General features: G+C 38.8%; 1 protein-coding gene across 1 annotated transcript; it reads right to left on the bottom strand.

The window, feature by feature from the left end:
* Positions 1-10,005: 10,005 nt before the first annotated feature.
* LOC140240906 (uncharacterized) lies at positions 10,006-17,545 on the bottom strand. The gene is made up of 5 exons (XM_072320684.1): positions 17,452-17,545; positions 16,939-17,004; positions 14,197-14,265; positions 12,921-13,053; positions 10,006-11,140 (listed from the first exon to the last, which is right to left on the bottom strand). The coding sequence occupies exons 1-5, from the start codon at positions 17,543-17,545 to the stop codon at positions 10,006-10,008; spliced, it is 1,497 nt and encodes a 498-aa protein (XP_072176785.1).
* Positions 17,546-27,256: the final 9,711 nt, after the last annotated feature.

The following is a 27,256-nucleotide window of genomic DNA, read 5'->3' as shown; positions in this document are numbered from 1 at the left end:
CAAAAGAGTAGTTATTGTCAATTTTATTTTGGATATAATCAAGACCGCTGAACTTTACCCCGGGGAAGCTGTGCGTGTAACCTGATAATGCTAATCGGAAATGAAAGAACACACCAATGAATATTATGATTATATAGTGTAATAGCTGAAGACATGCTTATGGTACACAAAATGCCTATTTGTCCAGATAGAATATCAACACAAAGAATGTCTTACAGAAAACTTTTTGCCAGGTCTCTAGATCTGTCAACAAAGCTATAAAACAAAATTAATTCATGCAAATGACGTGTTTTGTAAGTCACACTCTATTCTTACTGCATCCACTCTGCAAAGTGGCAAATGGATGCCTGAATACAAAACCTTGTCCCCTTTACGCGACTTGAATTTTATAAAACCTAGGAGGATCAAGAGAAGGAGTCCAACAGTCAAATCCCCTTGTTTAACCCATGTCTATATGCAGGCATTAAAGTAAAAGTCGAAGTATGTTCCAAGCTGGATATACCTCACCCGGATCTAGGGCAAATACCCCCTGGGCACTTACCCCGGACCCTTCCCCTGACCCTTCCCCTGACCCTAACCCCAATCCTAATCCTGAACCTAATCCTAACCCTAACCCAAACTCTAACCCTAAACCCATACCCTAATCCTAATCTTTACTCTAACGTTATCACTAACCAGTATTTAGGGGGGGGGGGTAATTACCCTCGAGGGTAATTGCCCTGATACGCCTCGGCCACCATCTCTCTATGGAAGATACGTGTTAATGATGGTAATAACTTTTCGTCATCCCTTGGTATAAAAAAAATGATCGACACACAATGGTATAAAGACACGGGAATGCGCTAACAGAAATTGCGCAAAGATTGATGAAATGAAAATAAACATCACTCGACTGGGCAATCACTTAACATACTAATCTATAAAGAGATGTACGTGGAGACTATGCCATATTAGTTTTATTTGTCGGAATTAAGCGGAAAAGTGATGAAATCGGTTTTCCAGGAGGTTGCACTTTCAAACACTCGTCTTTCACAACACACACAGCTTTGATCTATACTTTTGCGTATATTTCTGGACGGAATTTACTTTCGTATCATACGTTTTATCATAAAGGCAAAATCTCATTTCAGTTAATGAATAATAAGCAATATATCTTCTACAATATTTTAGAGTTCGAAATGAATCTTAATTGTATGAGATTGCTCAGAAAGATAGTGGTTTCAAACCTCTGACACGAGGGGCATAAGCATGACATTATTCATGTGAACTGCTCTTGTGCCTCTGTAGGAAATTAAGAGCTGCTTTAATAAACGAAGCCAGGTGGAACTCCAACCTCCTTGGTAAAACATTGAAAGAAACATTTTCAAAGTCGTGAACAAAGGCTGCTAACGTGAATTAATATTGAATGATATTTATATTGCAAGCAATTCATGAGAAATATCATTCTCTCTACAATAGTTTTCACTGAAGTAGGCACAGATGCTATAAATGCATAAAGTCAAAATTTGTTTAGTTCACGTAGCCACTAAGGAAGAACTTTACAAAAGGAAATAGCCACTGCTATGACGGTCTCAAATCCCTACAAATGACCAGGAAATTGTGATAGAGTGTTTTGTTTGCACAGAATACTACGAACCCGAAGATTTCCGTCAACATACGTAATAATTACGAATACGCATTCCAGACTCGGGGGTGGGGGGGGGGGGGGATTGAGTAATATTATCGTATCATTTGGATAAGTAGCAAAAATGACAATACATTATAACATCTATTAAACTGTTCGGTTCGGGCCCTGTTTTCCATGTTAATATCTGTTTCGGCCATAGAAGCTACGGGATGCCTACCTATAGTTGATTTATGCACTTCAGGCCGTGTCACACCTTTTCGGGCAAGCCTTGCGTACGACTTGCGAAGAACAATTTTTACTACCCGGAGGTCCCCGCAGATGACTCACACATGACATTACCTAGCACGTATCTCATCCGTAGTCGCCCGGAGGTGGGCACGTAAATGTTTTTACCCGCAACTATGTTTAGGCCCTGTCTCATCTTTCCGGGCAAGTTACGCGGGCTTGTTGAGTGTCTATAGGGATTTTCCAGCATACCGGACATTCCTGAGGGCGGACAAGCATTTTAGCGAGTCAGTGCATGTGTCTTACTTGCTGGACGCGTTCTACTTAAATTCTACTTGCGAGTATACTGTGTGACCTTCGTACCAGTCGCGTGGGGGCTGACAACTCAGTGAAGGAATTCCTCTGGAATGGCTGAAATCCCACAGAATGTCATTATCTTGGCTGCATACGGGACTGCGAAGTACCTGCGTGGGAGTTGCCTGTTTGAGAGGTGCTGCCGCTAAGGACCTCCTACTGGCGTTCTGCGTGGACTTCTCTGGGCATTCCCACGACTCACCCGGCAAAAATTTTGGTCATGCTCAAAACTTGGCTGCGATTAAATCGGACTTGCGTGCGCACCTCCGGGCAACTACAGGCGAGATGCGCGCTAGGTACTGTCAGGTGCGGACCAACTACGGAGAGCTCCGGGTAGCAAATTCGTTTCCCCGCAAGTCAAGCCGCAAAACTTCCCCAGATGTGGTATCACAAGGCCTTGATCATGCTCAAAACTTGTTCCAAGTGAGTCATGGGGGTTCGCTCCCAAAGGTACACGCAGAACACCAGTATGTGACCCTTACCAGCAGCACCTCGCAGGCAACTCCAACGCAGGTACATCTCAGTACCTGTATCTCGCTCGTAACAGAAAACGGATCGGTTTCAAAGCTCTCACGCAGGTCACACGGAATACACGCAAGTAGAAGGTAAGTAGTACGTGTCTAGTAGGTAAGAAACGGGTGCGAAACTCGCAAACATTCTTGTCCGCCCGCGGAACATTTTCCTGCTTGCGGAAAATCCCTCCTCGCAACAAGCCCGGTTAGCTTGCCCGGAAAGGTGTGACACGGCCTTTACGTAGCGATGCACCTGACCCATTGCGTATATAACCTATCGAATAAGCTTTCCTTTTCATTGTGGAATCCCACCAGTTACTGCTGACATAAGTTACAGTGTTTAGATCCCTGAGTTTCTTGAGCAAGTCTTTGGTGAGTGAAAGTTCAATGTCACACACACACAAGAGAAAGAATCACGTTCCAAGAAAAGAATAAGAGAAAAGAGAAAGTAATTTGCGAGAGTAGTGAAACCCACATGCAGATTATTTAGATATTCATATTTATATAGTCATGCAAATAACACTATAACAATATACAGAACTTACCCCCGTAACAAGTCACGTTGATCTTGAATTTAACTGGGTAGGTATATATAGTGTATCCATAGCTTCACTCGATGGGTAAGAGATAAAGTGGAGGAAAGCTGGTTTTGACCGAGAATTAGGAAATAAGTCTTTGTATTTGATATTTCATCGATAATGTTGAATACCGTCACTCTGTTGTTAATGGACTCCAGGGAAGAGACAATTCGCCATCCAAGAGGTGCCCGTAGAATCCAACTATTACCATTTTCAACGCAGCTTCTGTCACACCATATCTCACGTTCCAGTGGCTTTCCCGAACAGTTTAAAGGAAATTCAGCTGGAGATTAAAAAACAACAATGCAATGATAAACAGATCTTGTGGTATTTTGTTTTGTAAAAAAAAAAAGAGAGAGAGAGAGAAAAGCACAATGAAAATATTTATAGGAATACGGATATTCAGCAAAAGCTTTAAAAACAATCTACCCTACGTTCTATTTCTAGTGGTTCTTTCGTCTTTTTAGATGTCATAAGACAAAAATGTTGTAGACTTTAACCAGTGTATCTCAATAAAAATTGTAGTGCTTTTAGTACTTTTGAAAGTCTGAATAAAATGTTAGGTATACATACCTGTCATTTGTAAGTCTATCGCTGAAGAATTCACGAAAGGACAGCAAAAGATGAAACAGGCAAACCAAAACGAACCGGACTGTATTCTTCCTTCCATTGCGAGAAAAGCAATATGGATAAACGATATCTGACTATGGTAATTCTCAGAATAATGCCCACGCCAAGGCAGTCTAATTTACTGCATAATGAAGGTATAAGATTTATTTGTTGTTCTATTATCCTTTCCTTTGTTGTCTAAATGTAGAATTGAGCAGTGTCCACTTCTGCTTATTTTGTGCCTGCTGATGCCATTCAAAAAGTAGAATCAGATTTGCTCACGTGAGACTGCGCAACTGCACGACCACTCCCTGCGTTTACCTTTCGAAGTTGAATTGTGATATCTCTTCATGTTTCCAAGGCCTTCAAGGAAGTAGTGCATTAAGAAATGCAGTAACCACTTGAAAATGTCAATCAGATGTTCTCTTTGCATTACAACAGAAACTCCGTCCCTCGATAGATATGATTAGTTTAATTACTTTTGTTTCTGCAATTTTTTTCTGCTTTATAGGGCAATAATGGCTCGTGTCCTTTAACAATCTGCGTGCCTGATATCTACACTCTTTACTGCGTGTGATTCAAATCATCGTGTCAGATGTTAGTTTTGAACATCAAAGTAATTTATGTAGGATGTTATGATCAGCATAACTTGGAGATGCTTGGGGTGGTTAGAACGTAAGATGATCTTCTTCCGACCTTCTCTCAAGGCATCTTGAAGAAAGAAAGGCATTTAAAAAAATTTTTTAGCCCCTGTATGAAGCTCAAAACTGTTAGGCAAGTGTGGTTTAAAAACAGTAAGTATTAATACAGTTGTTAATTTGAGGTCATCCCAAGAAGATGACACGCACGAGTCATACGGCCCACGAGTTAAGCATTGAAAGAAAGTCCACGGGTCATACAGCCCATGAGCTCGACACGAGGCAAATAAGGCCCATGAGTCCGACACTAGGCAAAAGGCCCACGAGACATTAAAGTGAACATTAAAATTTGGCACAGATTTATACTCTGTGTTTATGCTATAATGGAAAATTCATACGATGTCTGCGGTAATGCAAGCACTTTTGGATGAATTCGGGAAAAATCAGCGAAGGTTTTTCTGACGTCAAACAGTAGCAAGGCCAGCGAATGCTGACAATGACCTTTGGCGAAGTGTTCGGGGCGGGTACGTGCCTGAGAGACATGGAATTTTACCTTCTATTTGAAGATTATTTGGTTACTGTTGATGTTTTAAAAGCAGATCATTCAAAATGAAAGATTTACTTTGCAAACGTTGATTCACTTTGCACTGGCATGGCATTTATCCCGACTAGATACCAATTAAACGCTCACCAAGGAAAACAGTTACACCTTTGAGACCGGGCGTTTTCTTCTATCTCTCCTCGCCTATGGAACTTCATCCCATATTTTTTTTCCGTGAAATTGACATGGTAAAGCACTTCAAAACCTCACTCAAGACTCAATTTGTTTAACCAGGCTTAATTGCTAACTTTCTTGCAGGAGTGTGCGCCTTTGAATGTTTCTACAGCAGATATTTGACACTATACAAAATCATTATCATCATCAGTCTGCGCATTATCTTTATAGAGGACGTAGTCTGCTCTTGCTTGCTGATTCCATTCAGTGACGTCACAAATATCAGGCGTATTTTGCGAGAATCTTTAGGTTTTCGAAATAGACAGGAGAATGGTATTCTCCTCGATTTATGTTGCACAATTTTTTTTTTTCCGTGAGGTTGGGAATTGTAATAACTGGAGCAGGCTTTAAATCTCTATTTGCAATTTCACGAAATGTTATTCATGTTTAATATCTTTGAATGGGGGTTTAAGCCCCGTGATGTAATGAGTGTCGAACTCGTGGGCCTTGTTTATTTAGTGTTGGACTCGTGGACTGTGTTTGCCTAGTGTTGATTCATCGGCCTTATTTGCCTCGTGTAGTGTCGAGTTCATGGGCAGCATGGCTCGTTAGGTCTATGACTCGTGGGCTGTACGACTCGTGGGTGTCGAACTCGTGACGTGCACCCGTGAATTTTCCTTTCCTTTGCAGAAAGCCTTATCATCTATCAATCCAAAGAACGAATCCATTTCCTCCTTTTTTCTGTTTGACATGAATTTGTGATATTTCTAAATATTTCAAGAATAACTCTACCTTTCAATCTTATGAATCAAAAGAATGAACGCTCATTTAAAGTATACAAAGCGGGGTCTCTGTTTTTCGGTCTGTTCTTTTCTTTCCCATCGTCTAGAAACCCAATGTCTCTGTTTTAAGTTTTTGGTCATAGAATACTAACATCGACTAAACTGCAAATGTATGAAGATGTATAGTCACTATCAATTAAAAAACAACAGAATATCATGACTTAATTTCGTTTAACTCAAAATGGCGATGAATGATTCATTGTGGAAAAGTGCAAACCCGGAAACGGTTTACCACTGCAGTGACTTTTAAATTGAAGAAAACTATTATTCAGCAAAACTTTCTGTCAGGAAAATCATTGCACAATCAAACTTATCTTTTACGTGGCCACTAAGACCAGGCGTCCACTAGGGAGCGGACAAGACGTGGAAAGCAAATTTGTTAATTCCTCACTCATTCGGCAACCAAAAGTGGAAGTAGCACTCTTTCGCTCCGAGTAAACTTTGTTTTTTGTTGCGTTCTTTTCAGAAATCATTTTCATTTGAGGGATTTTTAATAGTTGCTCTATACAGTGCATCGTTTTGTTCGCTTTAAATGTGACCGCCCAACTCAAAATCCACAAAAGTGGAACTAAGTCAAAATCTTATACTGTGTGTGTATATATATATACATATATATATATATATATATATATTTCGTATATATATATATATATATATATATCGTATATATAGCAATGATAATGTCACAACAGAGGAATACATTAAATGCCAATCTTGATTTTAATTAAAAATCCGAATTTTTGGGTGTCCTCCCCCTTCGTCAGGGATGACAGTGCGAATGAATTTTCATTTTCTGTGAAAATTCATTCGCACTGTCATCTCTGACGAAGGGGGAGGACCCCCGAAAATTCGGATTTTTAATCAAAATCAAGATTGGCATTTAATGCATTCCTCTGTTGCGACATTATTATTGCTATTTCTAGTACTGCCAATACGCGGAGCAACTACAATATACATATTGTAAATCTAACAATTCTTGATGTTATCGCCATAATCGCAGTTGTTTAGTTTTCTCGTAAGTTTCTTTCTTTCTCAAGGGCATGGTTCTTTCTTAGATCTAAGTTTACATATATTTGTATATACAGGGTTAGACTAACTTTTTTCCCCTCTCTCTCTCTCTCTCTCTCTCTGGTGTCCTATACGTAGGAATAAAAACACATACACGCACGAAACATAGACTGTGCTATACAATAATTATAATATTATCAGAAGATAGTTTGTTTTTTATTTTGCATATAAGCCCCTGCTTTTCTTCTTACAATTTTTTATTGCACTGTTATCACAGTTACATACGCATAAATGGTATCTTATGCATTCTGTTCCATGTCGGTAAGCGTAATTGAAACTTAACTCTCTTTCCACTCCTTCAGAGACAGCTGAAAAGCTTTGTAGGCAACGCATTTTTTCCTTGAAAAGAAATAATCCTCACGAACTCAAATTCACCGCACAAAGGCAATAAACAACTGCCTTAATTGATTGTTTGCTATGATAACCAATAATAATGTGATGTTAATGTTAAGTGCATCTATTTTTACATAGGAAATTAGCCTACAAATGTCCATTAAGATTACTTGCGATTCTTCAGTTCAACTGACCTCCTCTATCTTATATCTCACGCAAATGTGGACAACCAAGCAAATGATGAAAGATTCGTCACGTATATTTCTGATTCGTCACCATGTTGCAGATATTTAAACAAGCACATTTCAAATAGGTGATTTAGATGACACACAAACTGCAACTTCGGAAACCATTCATTCAAAATCTGTACTTCGACGTGTCATACCTGTGTTAGTTCCAAAAAGTCGTTCGGTATTGAGCAGCATTATTACCTTTTCTATTTCATTTGCTAGAATGCTAACTCTCATATCTTATGCTAAAATGTAGCAAAACTTTCATATCATTTCTATTGAAACTGCGTATATGTTATTTACAATTTCTTTGCCGTTCTTGTGATGGGTTTGGGTAATGAATGGTACAAAATTTTTACCATCGACAAAAATCCAGAAACTGATTAACTCTGTCATGACTCTTTCAGAAAATATAGCAAATTAAAGACTGACTATATAGGTTGAATTATGTCACCTATTTTGAGTCATCACGTGAAGTTGGAAGTGACAACTTTGTGTTGATTTTGTGAATTTTATGCTAAGATATAGGAAAACGTTCATGTCATTTCTGTTTGAACTGTGCATATACAGTCCGACCTCTCTATCCGGACATGTAGGGACCTGAGCTAATGCGGATAAGGGATTTGAGACTCAATGTTTAATACGCGCAGCTGCCGACGAACTATCGCCTGTACCGTGCCTTGATTTAATGATAAATTTTTTTGTCCATGTTCCTACGGTGATTTGGGGGGGGGGGGTAGTAAATGTCCGAATGCATGTTAGAAGAAAATTAGATGTAAATGTATCTTCATTATATTGAGAATAATATTTAATTCATGTGGGTTCGTCTAGGAATTTTGTTTGAGTTTGAAATTCCCCTTTTCCCCGTAATTATTAGATTGAAAAAAAAAAAATCACGCCGAGATCGCATCCGGATAAAGGGAGGCCGGATAGGAGAGGTCGGACTGTATGTAATTGGCGATTTCTTTGCCGTTCTTTTAATAGGATTATGGTAATAATGGGCACAAACTTTTCATCATTGAAAAGCACTCCAGAAGCTTATTAATTCTTTTATTACGGAACATATATCAGTTAAAAACATTACACATATTAATATAGAAAAAACAACCATCATACATACAAGCGTGTCCATCGTTACGATAACACGAGATAACATTTCACTCCAGTCCAGTGATGAAGACAATACCGTGAGTGAATGGAATTCTTTAAAATCATACCCTATTCTTTTGGTCTCACGTTATAATTGTTACGGTTTTAGCATCACATACATGTATCAATTTAACATGAGTTTGATATTCTGTCAAGTTCATACGTTATCTATGGAATCATGAAATACATGGTTTAGTAATGGATTCATTCTGATCTCACTGCGACAATTTGGTTATCAAGTATGAGAACTTGTAAGTTTATTACACACGGATGCATCCATTTTTCCTTGTATATGGTGATTACATCAACAGCGTAATGGTTACTATTTTCACCGAGTGCTATTATCATTCATTTCAATTTCTGTCTTGCTCGTGTCACCCATCACCCTGTAACAGATTACTATAGTGACAATATAGTCTCCAAACTGCGTTTCATTTAAAATTATTACAGACCTGTAATGTACAGCTCTTCAGTTTGTTTGTTTGTGTGTTTGTTTGTTTGTTTGTTTGTTTTGTTTTGTTTTTGTTTTTGTTTTTGTTTTTGTTTTTTTTTTTTGGGGGGGGGGAGGTTGTCAGTTAAGCTGATAATACGCCGTAATCTTTGTAAATGTACACGGATGTAAGCACAGTTATTACCATGGCTTAATCCTTGAAAGCATGAAATCTTAGAGGAAAAAGGAAAAATGTTAATAATAAGCTACTTGGTTGAATTTATACACTATATTACATCATCAAACTTTAAGATATCCATCAACACTATAATGATACATCCGCACATAAAAAAAATAATCGCTATTTGAATCATTTTGTTTCTTTTGCAATTTTGTCTATTGATTTATTATAAAATGTCGTTCATAATCTTAATTTGCATATTGATTTTCGCAATAAAGTGAAAGATTTCAAAATAACAATCACAAAATAATGTATTATACTTTCTAAGAACTTGTGGATTATGTGCTGTTTTGGTATATACATTCTGTGAGAACCCACAGGCCCGAATTCATGAAGGTGGTACAAATGAAACCATGGTTTAAAACCATGGTTTCATTTGTACCACCTTCGTGAATTCGAATTCATGGTTTCATTTGTGCCACCTTCGTTAATTCGAATTCTTTCAAATAGCCACCTACATATTAGTGTAGTTCATATAGATTTCTTCCTGCATCGTTGGCTCTGACTCAACCCTAGAAGCTCCTCGTGTTTTATCCACCTGTGCATAGAGCTCCTCACACGGTGGCGGTTCTACGATCGAAATGTTACCTACTGTTTTGTTCACCGTCGCGTACATGTCCTCTCGGGTTTGGGATCTTGACGTAAAACTCTCCGGGTTCTGAATCTCGGTGTCGTAACAATCATTGATGCTGTCCCCTTCTATCATCTTGGAACAAAGAGCATTGGCGAAGTCTTTTTCAGGATTCAACAGACTATAATCTCCGGAGTCGAAGGCATCAGGACATCGCGGTTGCTTGTTGGTATCAGTGTCACTTTGTTGCTCCGGATTCAGTTGATAGTAGAAGACGTCTTCAGAAGGCATGGCTTTTATGGCATCCTTGCTGGAACAGGGCTTACTATATTTTCTGTCAGGGTAGATCTTATGCTGTGAAGTTTGACCAATAGGTGACAGACCAGGGTTGCGACTTCCTGTTCTGTCGTCAGGGAAAGCATGATTGAGGTGATCGTACTCGCTTTCTGTAGGCATTTCGGATGAATCGTGAAATAACGTCAGTGAATTGTAATAACTGTCATCAAACAAGCACGCTTTACCAGTGGATCTAATGGCACCATTCATCATCCCGTCCGATTTACAAAGTTCTACATCCTGGTAGTCATTATCATCTCCATAAGCACACGCTGGTTGGTCCAGCGATGTCTCCTGCAGGCCACAATATTCATTATCAGAAGGAATATTCATTGAGGTCAAAGAAGTGCCGATGCCGGTATTTATGTGACTTTCGTCAGGAACTGTACAAGGGAAGTCACGATTTATGCTGATAAAGGTAGAAAGCCCCTCGTCTATCTCTTCAGCATCTTGGTAGATGTGACTAGTGTGCCCGAGATGGCCCCCTCTGTCTCCGACGGTGTTGCCCAGAATATGAGGCAAAAAGCTACCAGCTGTTGTAGCACTGGGATTGGTAGCGTCCGACAAAACGGTATGATCCGTCGTGATTGGCTCTTGTACAGAAATGTCGATGGGATTCATCTGAAGCTGCCCGCCATTTGGGTGAACATTTGACTGATGCGAGGTTTGGGATCTCCAATGTCTGCAATTTAATGGGGAAATTGAATTTTATGATTTTACGCATGTGACCGTGCATCGCAAAGCCACTAAAAAGTCGCATACATGGATTTTTAGTTAAGAGTAGATTGTGGAAGAGCAGAATCTAAGATTTAAAATGAAATATATACGTCAGTGTAAACAGACTTCCCAAACACATTTAAACAATGGAAAGACAGTACACACTCTGCAAAAGTGTGTACTCAAAAGAGAGGCTTTAAACTTTATAGTCTAGGCAAATGCGTAATTTCCCCCAGCTGTCTGCAATAAATGGAACAAAGAAAAAAGATACAAATTTCCATGAAAACCACAATTAAGAGGTTATTAAACTAAACTGAAAGTTTGCTCATCATTAAAGTACATTATATTTATGGCCAATATAAACATCAAATGCAACATTAGTGTGATTTCAATTATTGGAGATGAAAACTGTTTGAAGGGTTTCTAGTGTATTAAATCGGTAAATCTGAGAAAGCCTACATCAGACCGAAAGTGTTTGAAAAACTGCAAAAGAATCATGGTGCGCAATCGCATAGTATAGTGTCGTTGTATCAACAGCGCTTGACGCGTGACCATGTAGTTTGGTGTAATAAAGTCGGAAATCCTAGAGCTGACAAAAAGAGATATATTCATTTTGCCCTTTCTTCGTGTTCACCCGTGCCACTTTACTTTTGATTAGGTTCATTTCAATTTGAAGGTCTAGTAAGCTTGACTTCCTATTGTTATATCATTCGAGGCTTTCTCCCTGCACACTATTCAGACGACTGGTGAGAATTTTCAATAATTAAAGACTCGGTAACACTGGAAAATGTAGGTGTCCGATTGAATCGGTCTTAATTCGCTGCCCACCGAGGCATATTCGAAACAACGAATAGTGCTCGTCAGCCAGTTGTTTTAGGGACGATTCCAGTCAAGATTTTTCTTCTCCCCTCCCCCCTTTTTTTATTTATTTATTATTTTTTTTTTTTTAGGCTGAGTATGTACTTGCACATCAGTGATCAGTGATAAAACTGTGCACAATTTGTTACGGGGATTTTCGAATATACCCGAACCGGGCCCGCCTTCGAATCCATGTATCCCCACGATACGGGGTCTTTAAAAGATGCAATTTTTATTTCAAAAAATTATAGGAGTCATATATACGAGATCAGCAAATCAAATCAAGATGAATGTCTTTTATTGTTTTAAAACAATACCACAAGGCTGGCTCAATACTTGGACTTGGACTGGGAGAGATACTTATTTCGTATGATAAGCCTGCATTCACAAATTGGCAGTCTAACCACTCACACTCGCTTGACAGCCTCCAAAATTCAACTCCACATCATTTTGTCTTTGCCTGTTTTTCTGAGTTGTCCGTATCCTTTTCTTTAGTTTTTTGACTGTGTATACATAGGCGGCTCCTTGCTATTGATTTGGTGTTGGTTTTCGTAAAGTATGTTGAAAAAAATACTGTATCAATGAAAGTTTTGGGCGACAGATGGAATAATAACATGATAAAATGTCTGGCGACCAGAAACTCGGGTTTTCATGATAACAAGTCCACCCACCAATAGTTATGTGAGAAGAATACAAATCAGCAAACTTACTTCAACATTCATGTGCATTCAGTAATGTACACTCACTTCTGAATATGCTTTATTTGTTTCCTGGGTTGCATACAATGATTCCACACCCTAGATTTACAAACTAGTTTTCACAAAAATTCACACCCCCTTCCCTTACATCCCATATAATAGTTTGTATTTTTTTTTTTTAAAAGTCACCTTTTCTTTTGATGTTTCCACCAAGCCATTATCATGGACAGTATGACAAGCACGGCGAAAACAACACCAAGAAGGGTTCCCAGGATGTAAGTAATAAAATTCATCTCATCAAGTTCGGTATCTGGTTCGGTATCTGGAAGATAAATCATTTAGTGAGTCCATCGTCACCTTAAAAATCAATGGAGGAAGAATTTGCTCTCGTAGTTTTTTTTTTTCTCTTTATGATGACTATAGGCAGAAATTACGTTTGTTTGTTTTTATAATCAGATCAAATCATTATGAAGAGAAATATTTCTACTCTGTAACCTGGCAAGATTTCTCACTTTGCTGAATTATCGCAGTATACTAACATAAAAAAAAAATTGTTTTTGCTGTTGACGAGTGACTGTTAAGATAGCATGAGATGAGAGACTTCAGAAAATCAGATTATTCGTGCCCGGTTTGAAGTGTTGTACTGATAGAAGTTCACATACTTGACGGAAAGAGCATAGGGGAATTATTACACAAATTCGTATAAGCAGATTCTGAAGTGATTACTGTAGTCGAAATGTTTATCACAACAGTTCCCAAGTCCCTGATTTACATTCAGGCAGAGCATTCAAACCTGAACAAAACTGTAAACGAATAAAGGATTAACAAAATTTTCTGTAAATGTTTATTTTGCATAGGCAGACGTAATGTACTTGATCGCTTTTGTAAGCCATATTCACGATTGGAGCTTTTTCAAGAAAATGCATTTCTGTTCGACCAACGCAATGTGTTCTATGACAGTAACGATACTACTGTTTTCTTCAGTCCCTCTTGAAAAAGAAAAGCACATTACAACTTGCCATTTCTTCATGGACAATGGGTATTCTGACTTTTGAATATGCATCGTCTTTCTGTCTGTCTTTACTGTCTGCTGCTTTCTTCTTATAATGCGTTCATTGTTTAGATATGAACTCAACTCACAAACTTTCATAAAAAAAAAAAGAACTGGGCAAACGCTTTATTGATTCCAATGTTATTTTAGTATCAGACTTTTTGTCATCATAAATAAAGCAGTAGCACTTTCATACCTTGAATTTAAATTCAAATAAAATGATGTCGAATTTACCATGAATTGTCACCCGTGGTTCGCTTTTGCTATAAAAATATGTTAACAAAAGGATTACCTAAAATGTAGATCAATTGCAGCAAAATAGTTTTGACGAAATTACTGCCAGTGAGAAGGGGAAATGCAGTAAAAAAAAAAAAACCCACTTGCTATATGGGTTGAATCAATTACTAAACTCACGTGTCGAAGAAGTTACAGTAACTGTTGTCTCTCCAAATGACGTCAGAACTTGAATCGTCGGTCTATGCCCTGTGCATTGTAATCAAAACACAGGCAATACAGTATATGCTAGTACATGTTGATGGAAAATCTCCTAATCAGTTTGTACTTTTTGTGACAGCACTTTTCTGTGCAATATTACAGTTTTCACACTTTCCAGATCGACAATACGTACATGCATATACAGAACAATTCATGCATCTGTCAGATATCAGACTTATTTGCATGGTGATCAAAGTACAACAGTAACTGTTTGTAGTGTATGAGTGCTCACAAAAGAGAAGTCGGCATTTTATTGAATAAGCCAGTTCGTAATTAGCTCATGTACACATTGGTACAAATGACATTTCTTTTTTCTCAGTTAGTTAGGCACTTCACTCGTTTTCAAAGCGGTATAATGCCTAAGCTTGCCTGACGTAACAATATTTATGGAATTCATGTTCAAACAAAGAATTATCTCGCGTTTAGAGCAGGTGATCAGAATACTCCATCAGTTGACAATTTAGCGGGCATCCATTTCATTGTTTTGTATTGAATGCAATCAGTGGCGTATCTAGGGTGGGGGAGGGCAAGGGGGGCACGTGCCCCGGGCGCCACTCCTTGGGGGCGCAAAAAAACGAAAAAAAAAAACGAAGAAGAAGAAGAAAAAAAGAAGAAGAAGAAGAAAAAAAAGAAAAGAAGAAGAAAAAACAAAAAATGATGATGACGCGGACAAAATGACAATGTTTATTGTGTTCACACAAAAAATTCCATGTTCTGTGAGCTGAAATACACAAATTTTCGGCTCGCTCGCTGCGCTCACTCGCCAAAATTTATATAAAAAAGAAGGTAAGAACAAAACGTGATGATGACAAAATGACAGTGTCTATTGTGTTCACACATGTCATTTTGTATTTAGCAGGCAAAATGTTTCACGGAGCAGCGGCTGCAATTTCATTCGTTCTGAAGCGATCGCCAATTGGATCAAAAGAGGGCGTCAAAGGTTTCGAACATACGGGGGGGGGGGGGCGCAAAAAACAACAACAAATCAAACAAGATAAGAACAAAACGTAATGATGACGCGGAAATATACAAATTTCGGCTCACTCGCTTGTACTAATTTAGAGTATTTTTTCAAGTCCGCAGTTTGTTGGTATAAATCGTTATCTATAAGGCCGTCACTATATCTTGATTAGAATTGTAAGATTTAATAAGCAAAAAATGACAAGAGTTTCATGATTTGTAAGCTGAAATACAAACATTTTCGGCTCACTCGCTGCGCTCGCTCGCCAAAATTTGTATTAAAAAAAAAGAAGAAGATAAGAACAAAACGTGACGATGACGCGGACAAAATGATAATGCCTATTGTGTTCACTCGTGTCATTTTATATTTAGCAGGAAAAATGTTACACGGAGCAGCGACTGCAATTTCATTTGTTATGAAGCGATCGCCGATTGGAATAAAAGAGGACGCCAACGGTTTCGAACATACGGGGGAGGGGGGCGCAAAAAAAAATTAAAAAAATATAAGAAAAAAACGTAATGATGACGCAGAAATAATATACAAATTTCGGCTCACTCGCTCGTACTAATTTAGAGTATTTTTTCAAGTCCTCAGTTTGTTGGTATAAATCGTTAACTATAAGGTCGTCACTATAATTGTGAGATTTAATAAGCAAAAAATGACAAGAATTCCATGTTTTGTAAGCTGAAATACAAAAATTTTCGGCTCGCTCGCTGCGCTCGCTCGCCAAAATTTATATAAAAAAAGATAAGAACAATACGTGATGATGACGAGGACATTTACAAATTTCAGCTCACTCGCGCGCACTAATTTAGTGTATTTTTTTAAAGTCCTCAGTTTTTTGGTATAAATCGATATCTATAAGGCTGTCACTATATCTTGATTAGAATTGTAAGATTTGGTAAGCAAAAAATGACAAGAATTCCATGTATACAAAAAATTTCGGCTCGCTCGCTGCGCCCGCTCGCCAAAATCTATCAAATTCATTACATTTAAATCACCCTCAAAAGATCCCTTTCAAGTGCTTGAAAAAGCATCATGTGGACTTTGTTTAAAGTCCCTACCGGGATGGGGTTGGGGTTGAACACTTTTTCAGAAATTAGGGGCGCAATTTTCGTGCTTGCCCCGGGCGCCGTTTTCCCTAGATACGCCACTGAATGCAATAACAGCCTATTTCCTTTTATATTGCGAAATACCATTCTTGCTGTCAGGTGATGTGCTGGCAAGCACCATTTAGATAAGGATCATATGAATAATTATCGCATCACAGATGCTTATCTCAGTGAATTTACAAACTGAAATGCCTGTTGGTACAAATGATCTTTTTCTGCTCATGCGCAAAGTGGAATTACGAACTGGTCTAATCATGTGATTGTCTTTGTTTTCTAACATGTCTCAAATCAACCGTTGCAGTCAAATGAAATAATACCACATTAACGACAACTGAATTTCGAGGAAGATGAACATTTCTCTCTAATATTTTTGATATTGATTGATATTATCTTTGACGTCATCTTTGTTGTTGTTGTCACGGTTTTTCAAAAAGCGCTTAGAGGCTGGTAGAGATTGTGCTTCATGAGCATGCTATTATTATCTATTATAATTATCATAATCATAATCTTTAGGACATTTGTTATAACACAAAAAATTTTGTTCATGCGGATATGATGAGCTATATAACTGCAAGCCTTGGTACTTACCATTAGACGTGTTTTGCATACTTTGTGTGGGCTTTATGCTGATGTTGACATCTTCCCACTCATCGTCTGTAAACAAAAGACCCACACACAAAAATAGTGACAACCACATAAACAGAATTCGTCCCATAGCGTAGCATAAAATGTCACTCAGAAACTTCACGGACTTAAAATGTTGTCTTATTGAAACGTAGTGATGAAAGCGCTGTAGTAATCTGTCATGAATCACTCGTTGATATTAAAATACATTTCACCTCTTTTTGTATGTTTTCTAATAAAGGCGAAAAATATCCAGGGGCATTTTCAAAAACGCATCATTCTCATAAACATAAAAGACCGAAATAAGACTTAGTTACTTAGTTCAATTGTCCCATCAGATGTGGAAGTACTAATTCAATGTCGTCACAATCATTTGTCATTGTTCCACACTAATTGGTGGCAGATCACTTTGAAATGCTCCAGTGGTTATCAGAGATTAGGCAAGATTATACCGTAGAATGTATTTGCACGTCACACCGTTTGTCTCCTTTCTGGCTTCACGGCAAGACGGAGTTGAAGTGTTCCAAACAGGGAAGTAGGTCGACCGCCCTGGTAGTCCCATACACTGCATTGTCGCACTCCCGTTCACGACGAACTCTCTGCCACAAGCGAGAGTTATCTTGGACCCGAAGCGTGTGATGTTCGAGTCCCAAAGACCGTTAGGCACAATCCCCGGATGATCACAAAACCCAAGGGAGACTTTCAATGAATAAAGAAGGCAGGGATTAACTTGTCATAATCAATCATGTTAATATGCAATCATAATAATAATCAAGGAGAATATATTACAATATATCTTTTTCCTACAACATAATAATTCACTTGTTAGTCCCTTGGACCGACGCGACAATGAAGTACCCGCGGATCTCAGATCAGAAAGACCAGCACCCACACACACACACAGACACACACACACACACACACACACACACACACACACACACACTTTTATTACACGTAAAAGGAAAATGTATGACTCAATCTTATTTTTCCAAGCCGTGTATAGAATCACTAAGAAACATGAATAATATACTTACCCGTATACATGATAATTAGTCCTTGTAGTTTCTGTATCTAATCTTAATGTATGGTGCCATCAACGAAGATAATAAAAAAAAAATCAGTGATAATCAACTGATCAGTGAACACTTGAAAAAGACAATATTAAAAGACTCAAATATTATTTACCAGGGGGTTTGGAATAACTTCTTATTTCAATTAAAAGCACGCTGGTGCGTGTAATAACAAACTACATTTTATGCCATTATTACACAGGACCAATTAACACCGACTACGTTGACTGATGTTTGGCTGCATTTATTTTAATCTCTATGAAAAAAAAAAAATACTTCTGATACTCACGGTTAAATGAATAAAATTGGTCGGATTCAAGCTGTGTCCTGAGAGGACAAGTCCAATTGTGGGAAAAGCTTCGACCAGAAAGAATGTTTGTATACACTTCCGACTGGAAACATATGCATCCCTCTTGGTGCATGACAGCAACGCCATTATTTACGGAGTTTTCAGAACAGGTAGATATACACTCTTCGTCCGAATGAACGCCAAATCCTAAGTTAGAAACGGCCTGAAATTCCTGTTCGTTATCCTTGTAGCATCCGAGAAATCCGGGTTCTACGCAGTTTCAAAATATGATGAAAACCAGCAAGTGCGGCTAATATAATATCATCCTTATCGTTTTTTATGCAGGTGTCAATGACTTCAGATGATTAAAATATAGAGATAGAAAACATGCAGTCAATGGAAATAAAGAGCATATTCAATTTAAGGAACAGGGAATCATCCAACAAAGGGGATTTTGTAACTGCATACTGGCATAATGATAAGGGTTTTTTTCTCTCAGTTTAAACAAAATCAAGTTCATGATATGTGTACGTAAACGTGTTTGATTATATTGCGAAATATATGTATATATATATATATATATATATATATTTTTTTTTTTTTTTTTTTGGGGGGGGGGGGGGTGGTGGAATCATTTCTTTATTCAAGGAAATATTTAACATACATAACCAGGTCAATTATTTAGATAATTGCAGGTATACATCGAAAGTTACAAATCACAATTGTAAGAACATATAATACAGATGACATCCGTGAAAATAATGCGCCGATTTCAACAATATAATATTTAACACTAACAATCATTATACAATTATATCAATTCCATAAACCAAATATACATTCATACAAACATGTAGACTTTAAAACATTTCAAGGAGGATTAAAGATTAAGGATCTCCATGTGAGGTTTTCTTTCTCAAACAGTAACTTGTGTCTCTATCTTTTCCTTCCAATATTTTGCAACATCAACTCCGAGTGACAATGGTACCCTACAACTCGAATCTCCGGACGTAATCCTCTGAAAGTCATGAATATTGTGATTCTGTTTTTTTCCGATCTTTTCGATTTCTTTTTCAAAACACGAGCCAAAAGTGTGTTCACAAGTAAAGAGTGTATACGCATAATTATTCATGGATTCTGTATATGGCATGTCTTACCTCGGGCATTTGAGCCTAACAGCTCTGTTTGAAGAACACTCGGTGGTTGTCGATAAGCATTCATCCAAACGTAGAGATCCTGTACATTGGTATCGAGGACAATTGAGCTATGCAATAGTTTCTTAATTTAGAACTCACGATTTATTCAAAGTAATGAAATTCTTGCGTAGAGTTGTTTTATTGCAACTGATTGACAAATTGCCCTATAATGTACATCGACGTAAATATATGCACGGAATTAATCAGTTTTTAGTAGTAGCCACGAAAGAAATCATGGGCATACATACTTGGGCAGGATTTGAAGTTACGACCTTCTGATCACCGTACAGGCGTCTTATCCACTAGACCACTGAGCTTCCGCCCGACAGTTAGTGCTGGTTTTATTACTTATAGCATGCGATGGGTACTGCGTATTTATTCAAATCAATGATATTCTTGAGTTTTTGTTTTGTTTTGTTTTGTTTTGTTTTGTTTTTGTTTGTTTGTTTTTTGTTTTTTTTTTTGGGGGGGGGGCAACTGATCGACACACATCGACGTGAATATCGTGGCTGCTACTTAACACGGATTTATTAGGTAGTTATCAACGTTTATGTCAGTCAGGTTCAAGAACTCACGATGTTACTAAGAGTCAGCAAGAAATGACCCATGTAATGAAAAATTGTAATGATGTTAACAGTAGTCACCAAATAAGACGGGAATTTCAAAAGAAATCAAGTTATGACAATGAAAATAAATTGCACTATTCGGCAAATATTGAGTGATGAATTTACCATGTGTTTTTAATCGAAATAATCTTGATCTTTCAGTGAGGTATTGTACACTCAAGTACGCATCGAGTACTACGAGTATTAATTTCATTGTCAAATTCTGTAGTCACCGTTCGAACACGATAGGCGTTCAACCCTCCTCCCTGCTGCTGTATGATTACTGGTCAAAATCTGACCAGAGAACTCCTTTGCCGCTGGAGAACCGAGCTCCTCACAGACTAGCTTTGCAGTTGCGTTGGTAAATCCATCAAAACAGACATATCGGTCTGATCCGGTGACTAGTAGGCCGTCCAGGTGAGAGGGTCCGTCAACCAGCTTCACCGACGGTGTTCCTTGAAGATTGATGAACAGTAGTTTCATGCTCTATTGCTTCAGTTTATTGGTATAGTACTGAATGGAATGCTTCATTCAAACATGGTATGAGTATTGGACGAACACTTATTGTATTGAATGAGCACAACGTGTTGCAGGGTATTAGAGATAACACTGAGAATGATGATTACGCGTTTTGTTACAGAAAGTCATTGAATGAAATTCTCTCTACCATGCCTACTTTGACAAATGTTTTATTTACATCAATTCATCAAAAGAATCGTCATTGTCAATTCTATTTCGGATATAATCAATACCGCTGAACTTTACCCCGGGGAAGCTGCGCGTGTAACCTGATAATGCTAATCGGAAATGAAAGAACACACTAATGAATATTATGATTATAGTGTAATAGCTGAAGACATGCCTATGGTACACAGAATGCCTATTTGTCCAGATAGAATATCAACACAAAGAATGTCTTACAGAAAACTTTTTGCCAGGTCTCTAGATCTGTCAACAAAGCTATGATACAAAATTAATTCATGCAAATGACTTCTTTTGTAAGTCACACTCTATTCTTACTGCATCCACTCTGCAAAGTGGCAAATGGATGCCTGAATACAAAACATTGTCCCCTTTACGCGACTTGAATTTTATAAAACCTTGGAGGATCAAGAGAAAGAGTCCAACTGTCTAATTCCCTTTGAGCCCATGTCTATTATGAAGGCATTAAAGTAAAAGTCGGAGTATGTTCCAAGCTGGATAAACCTCAACCGGGTCTAGGGCAATCATCCCCTGGTCACTTACCCAGGACCCTTCCCCGACCCTAACCCCAATCCTAATCCTGAACCTAATCCTAACCCTAATCCAAACTCTAACCCTAAACCCTTACCCTAACCCTAATTTAAGGGTAATAACCTTGACAAATCGATGGCTAATTGATGGCTAGAGCTGATCCAAGAACTTTATTCCTAATGATGATTAACGCAATACAGCACCCACCAAATGAAAATAATGAAATATGCAGATGAAAGAAATAATCACGATGTAAATTTAAACCTCCTTCTCCCAATGAATGTCAAAACAAATTTAAGATTAATGTATCTGTGAATGAAATAATTCTATCGAACATTATAAACACATACACATATTTTGAAAGTACTGTTGCAAAGGTGATATCAGAATAAAGAATGAATACGAAAATATGAAATGTTAAGCTGCTTGCAAACAATACCTATGATGAATGAAAATGGAAAAAAGGAATAAAAGAAGCTCGAACGTGTCTGCTAAATTGACTGCAGTAAATGCGAAATTGGATGCCCAAAAATGAATTCGAATGAACGAGCACAGCGTATACGTGATCACGTGACTATATCATGCTAAATTGAATGAACGATTTGCGAAATGGGGCTTGTCTTACGAATTTGAACTGAAAAAGTGCTGATTCGAATGATGTTAAAGGTAAAATGCCAAATGCTCCAAAATGAATTTGAATGAAAAGATTATAAAATTGAAATACCGAACATGCCATCTAGGCTAAATTGTGCTAAATTGAATGCAGCAATTAGGAATTGGACTGAGACAAGTGCGAAATTGGCCGGGAAAACCTATAATAATAATAATAATAATAATAATAATAATAATAATAATAATAATGATAATACAGGGTATTTATAATGCGCCAATTCCTCATAACTGACGTGCTCAAGTGAGCTTTACACAAACAGGCACGTGAAAATGAATGCCACAATAATAATGATGGAGAAAAAAAAATCATAACATACGATTCTACTGAAAAACGGTTACGAACAAATCAGTCTTGAGGGCAACTTTATAGGAGTCGACATTCGAAATGTAACGGATAGCTTGAGGCAACTGATTCCACAGGTAAGGTCCAGCATGTGCAAATGACCGATCCCCCCATGATTTCTTCGTTTTTGGAACAACAAACAATCTACAATCGGATGACCTTAAACATCTGGGAGGATTATAAAATGTCAGCAAATTAACATTGTACTCTGGGGCAGATCCGTGTATGCAATGAAAAACAAACAGTAATAATTTAAATACAATGCGAGATTCAATGGGTAACCAGTGCAATGAGGACAAAACAGGGGTAATGTGAGTATTTCTTCTGGTAAGGGTAACAATACGAGCTGCTGAATTTTGCAATTTTTGTAACCGTGAAAGTTGAGATTGTGGTAGCTGAAATAGGATTGCATTACCAAAGTCAAGTCGGGACGATATAAGAGCATGAACTATTTTTTCTGTGGCTGAACGAGTTAAATACTTGCGAATAATGCCCAAATTGCGTAACTGATACCTCACGGATTTACAGACAGCAGAAATCTGAACAGACATGGACATTGTAGAATCAAATAATACTCCAAGATTTCTACACGATTTAGATGGAGCGATAACCACATCATTATCAACAGTTAAAGAAGGAAGACTGACCTTATCAAGTAGAACTTTGGAGCCAATATGTAATAACAACTCTGACTTTTCCTGATTTAACTTCAAAGAATGAGAGCTCATCCACTTTTTGACATCATGGATACAAGCCTCAAGTTTCTGAAAGATGTCAACGACATTGGTTTGGGTAGGTAGAAATGATATATACTTGTATATCTGGATATCATCAGCATAGCATACTAATCTATAAAGAACTATACTTGGAGACTATGCCATATTAGTTTTATTTGTCCGAATTAAGCGGAAAAGTGATGAAATCGGTTTTCCAGGAGGTTGCATTTTTCAAACACTCGTCTTTCACAATACACACAGCTTTGATCTATACTTTTGTGTATATTTCTGGACGGAATTTACTTTCGTATCATACGTTTTATCATAAAGGCAAAATCTCATTTCAGTTAATGAACAATAAGCAACATACAACGGCGTAAATCCATACTGAGGAGTGGGGGGGATGGTCACAATCACCACGATTACAAGCCCATAACCGGACAGGCGCAGCCTTTTTTTTTGGGGGGGGGGGGGTGGGGGGAGAAGCTTTGTGCCCCCCTCCCCCCCCCCCCACACACACACACACTTTACAGGGATCGGATGCCCCACTCTTTTGCATGAAATATAAAGTGGGAGAAAAGTGGCAGCAACAACATAAAGACTTTTTGTTCTTGTTGCTTTTTTTTTTTTTTTTTTGCTTGTGAGACGACTTTCGGCGGAAAATGAGACCTTAAAAGTATGAAAACATTTTTTTTTTTGAAATATCTGTGAGAGGGAGCGGAAGGACCGAACGGGGGAAGGGTGTGTATGGGGGGGGGGGTATGCCTCTCCCACACGAGGAAGATTTTGCATTTTCAGAAATTCAGCGATCTGGTGCTCACTTGTGGTGAAAATTTTCTTTTCTTTTCTTAAAAAAAATAAGAAAATGAAATATTCACAATATATTATTGAATGACAGAATTGTGGTATTTCAGCTCTTGCTGTGCGACATCACTGTGAAGGCCTACTAAATAATGGGGCCTATCATCGGCGTAGACAGGATTTGATCTTAGGAGGAGCGGTTATGTGAGGGAACGAATCAAGCGAGGGGGGAGGGTATGGTAGGGGGGTTTCCCCCTCCTAGGGTGAAATCTCTTTGCGTTGAAAATTTTGACATTTTTTCGGTCCAAAAACTGCCGTTTGTAGCTATATTCTTCGCTTTGGAAATTAAGGGGGGCACACCAGGCGCAACTGCTGTCAGTCACTGGCAGCAACATCAGGAGAATGGCATAGCGATTAAATGCGAGCGAGCGGAGCGAGCGAGCATGAAAATTTTAACATTTTACAGTCTAAAAAATGCCGTTTGTAGCTATACTTTTTCGCTTTCGAAATTAAGGGGGGCCGCATCAGGCGCAACTGCTGACAATTACTGGCAGCAACATCAGGAGAATGGCATAACAGTTAAATGCGAGCGAGCGGGGCGAGCGAGCTTGAAAATTTTGACACTTTACAGTCCAAAGACTGCCGTTTGTGGCTGTGTTTGTGGCTGGGGCGCAACTGCCGGCAATCGGGCCGCAACATCAGAATGGCATAACGATTAAATGCGAGCGAGCGAAGCAAGTGAGCTTGAAAATTTTGATATTTTACTGTCCCACATGTCCTTTGTGGCTGTACTAGTATTTTTTCCCTTTGGAAATTAAGGGGGGCGCACCGGGCGAAAACTGCTGGCAATTACTGGCAGCAACATCAGGAGAATGGCATAATGATTAAATGCGAGCGAGCGAAGCGAATGAGCTTGAAAATTTTGACATTTTCCAGTCCCAAAAACTGTCGTTTGTGGCTGTATTTTTTCGCTTTGGAAATTAAGGGGCGCACCGGGCAAAAACTGTTGGCAATTACTGGCAGCAACATCAGGGGAATGGCATAATGATTAAATGCGAGCGAGCGAAGCGAGTGAGCTTCAAAATTTTGACATTTGACAGTCCAAAAACTGTCGTTTGTAGCTATATTTTTCGCTTTGGAAATTAAGGGGGCGCACCGGGCGAAAACTGCTGGCAATTACTGGCAGCAACATCAGGAGAATGGAATAATAATTAAATGCGAGCGAGCGAAGCGAGCGAGCTTCAAAAGTTTGACATTTTACAGTCCCCAAACTGCCGTTTGTAGCTATGTTTTTCGCTTTGGAAATTAAGGGGGGCGCACCTGCTCACAATCACTGGCAGCAACATCAGGAGAATGGCATAGCGATTAAATGCGAGCGAGCGGAGCGAGCGAGCTTGAAAATTTTGACATTTTACAGTCTAACACTGCCGTTTGTAGCTATACTTTTTCGCTTTGGAAATTTAGGGGGCACACCGAGTGCAACTGCCGGCAATTACTGGCAGCAACATCAGGAGAATGGCATAGCGGTTATATGCGAGCGAGCGGAGCGAGCGAGCTTGAAAATTTTGACATTACAGTCCAAAGACTGCCGTTTGTGGCTGTATTTTTTCGCTTTGGAAATTAAGGGGGCACACCGGGCGCAACTGCCGGTAATTACTGGCAGCAACATCAGGAGAATGGCATACTGATTAAATGCTAGCGAGCGAAGCGAGTGAACTTGAAAATTTTGACATTTTCCAGTCTCAAAAACTGTCGTTTGTGGCTGTATTTTTTCGCTTTGGAAATTAAGGGGGCGCACCGGGCGAAAACTGTTGGCAGTTACTGGCAGCAACATCAGGAGAATGGCATAATGATTAAATGCGAGCGAGCGAAGCGAGCGACCTTCAAAATTTTGACATTTGACAGTCCAAAAACTGCCGTTTGTAGGTATATTTTTCGCTTTGGAAATTAAGGGGGCGCACCGGGCGAAAACTGCTGGCAATTACTGGCAGCAACACCAAGAGAATGGAATAATAATTAAATGCGAGCGAGCGAAGCGAGCGAGCTTCAAAAATTTGACATTTTACAGTCCCCAAACTGCCGTTTGTAGCTATATTTTTCGCTTTGGAAATTAAGGGGGCGCACCTGCTCACAATCACTGGCAGCAACATCAGGAGAATGGCATAGCGATTAAATGCGAGCGAGCTTGAAAATTTTGACATTTTACAGTCTAAACACTGCCGTTTGTAGCTATATATCTTCGCTTTGGAAATTTAGGGGGCACACCGAGTGCAACTGCCGGCAATTACTGGCAGCAACATCAGGAGAATGGCATAGCGGTTAAATGCGAGCGAGCGGAGCGAGCGAGCTTGAAAATTTTGACATTTTACAGTCCAAAGACTGCCGCTTGTGGCTGTATTTTTTCGCTTTGGAAAATTAAGGGGGCACACCGGGCGCAACTGCCGGCAATTACTGGCAGCAACATCAGGAGAATGGCATACTGATTAAATGCTAGCGAGCGAAGCGAGTGAGCTTGAAAATTTTGACATTTTCCAGTCCTAAAGACTGTCGTTTGTAGCTATATTTTCGCTTTGGAAATTAAGGGGGGCGCACCGGGTGTACCTGCTGTCAATCACTGGCAGCAACATCAGGAGAATGGCATAGCGGTTAAACTTTTTTAATGCGAGCGAGCGGAGCGAGCGAGCTTTAAAATTTTAAAATTTTACACTCCAAAAACTGCCGTTTGTAGCTATATTTTTCGCTTTTGTTTGTCCCACTTTTATTTGAGAACCATTCCCCCCCCCATCGACGCCTCTATACATATTAGGTTGCTTTTTTTAAGTGAAAAATCTGCTGCACACTCTTTGATAAATTAGGGAATACACGTCTATGTCAAAAGTGTACAAAGTTTATCCCTTATCCTGTATAGCGGACCTTTTGCATGTTCATGATTGCAATACAACGATCTGGTGCATAGTTCTGGCGATATTTGGACAATTTTCCATTAAGAAAGTTCGAGATTTATTATTTTGTCCTCATCTCGGGAATTGCTTGGGGGATAAATGATTTGTCTGTCTAAACACTTCCTTTGGGGCGGGGCAAATGCCCCTTTGCCCCCCATAGATTCGACGTCCCTGATCTTCCCTTGGTATGCCCATAGATGTATCCTGACTGAGTCATCAGTCACTGTCGTTTCTCAGGAATGATTCAGGAAATGGAGGGGATTCAATAATTATGGCGATAAAGTTGTTTGTTTGTATGTTTTCGTACATATTTTGCAGATGGTCCCCAGTTACTCGCGTCATAGCATGTTTACATGTAGACCTATACTATTTGACGTTGTCAACGCCTGAGCCATACCTTACAGTGTATGTC

Source organism: Diadema setosum, chromosome 17, assembly GCF_964275005.1.
Source record: "Diadema setosum chromosome 17, eeDiaSeto1, whole genome shotgun sequence".
Classification (NCBI taxonomy): Eukaryota; Metazoa; Echinodermata; class Echinoidea; order Diadematoida; family Diadematidae; genus Diadema; species Diadema setosum.
Note: the sequence above shows the minus strand (reverse complement) of the source record. Positions and strands in the feature narration are given on the sequence as shown.

Bases quoted from the DNA above. Each gene is read 5' to 3' on its own strand.
- LOC140240906 (XM_072320684.1), bottom strand. From the start codon at position 17,545: ATGCAGTGTATGGGACTACCAGGGCGGTCGACCTACTTCCCTGTTTGG. The intron at 13,054-14,196 runs GTGAGTTTAGTA...TTTATCTTCCAG, and splicing joins TACTGTAACTTCTTCGACAC to ATACCGAACCAGATACCGAA. The intron at 11,141-12,920 runs GTGACTTTTAAA...ATTAAATTGCAG, and splicing joins TGGAAACATCAAAAGAAAAG to ACATTGGAGATCCCAAACCT.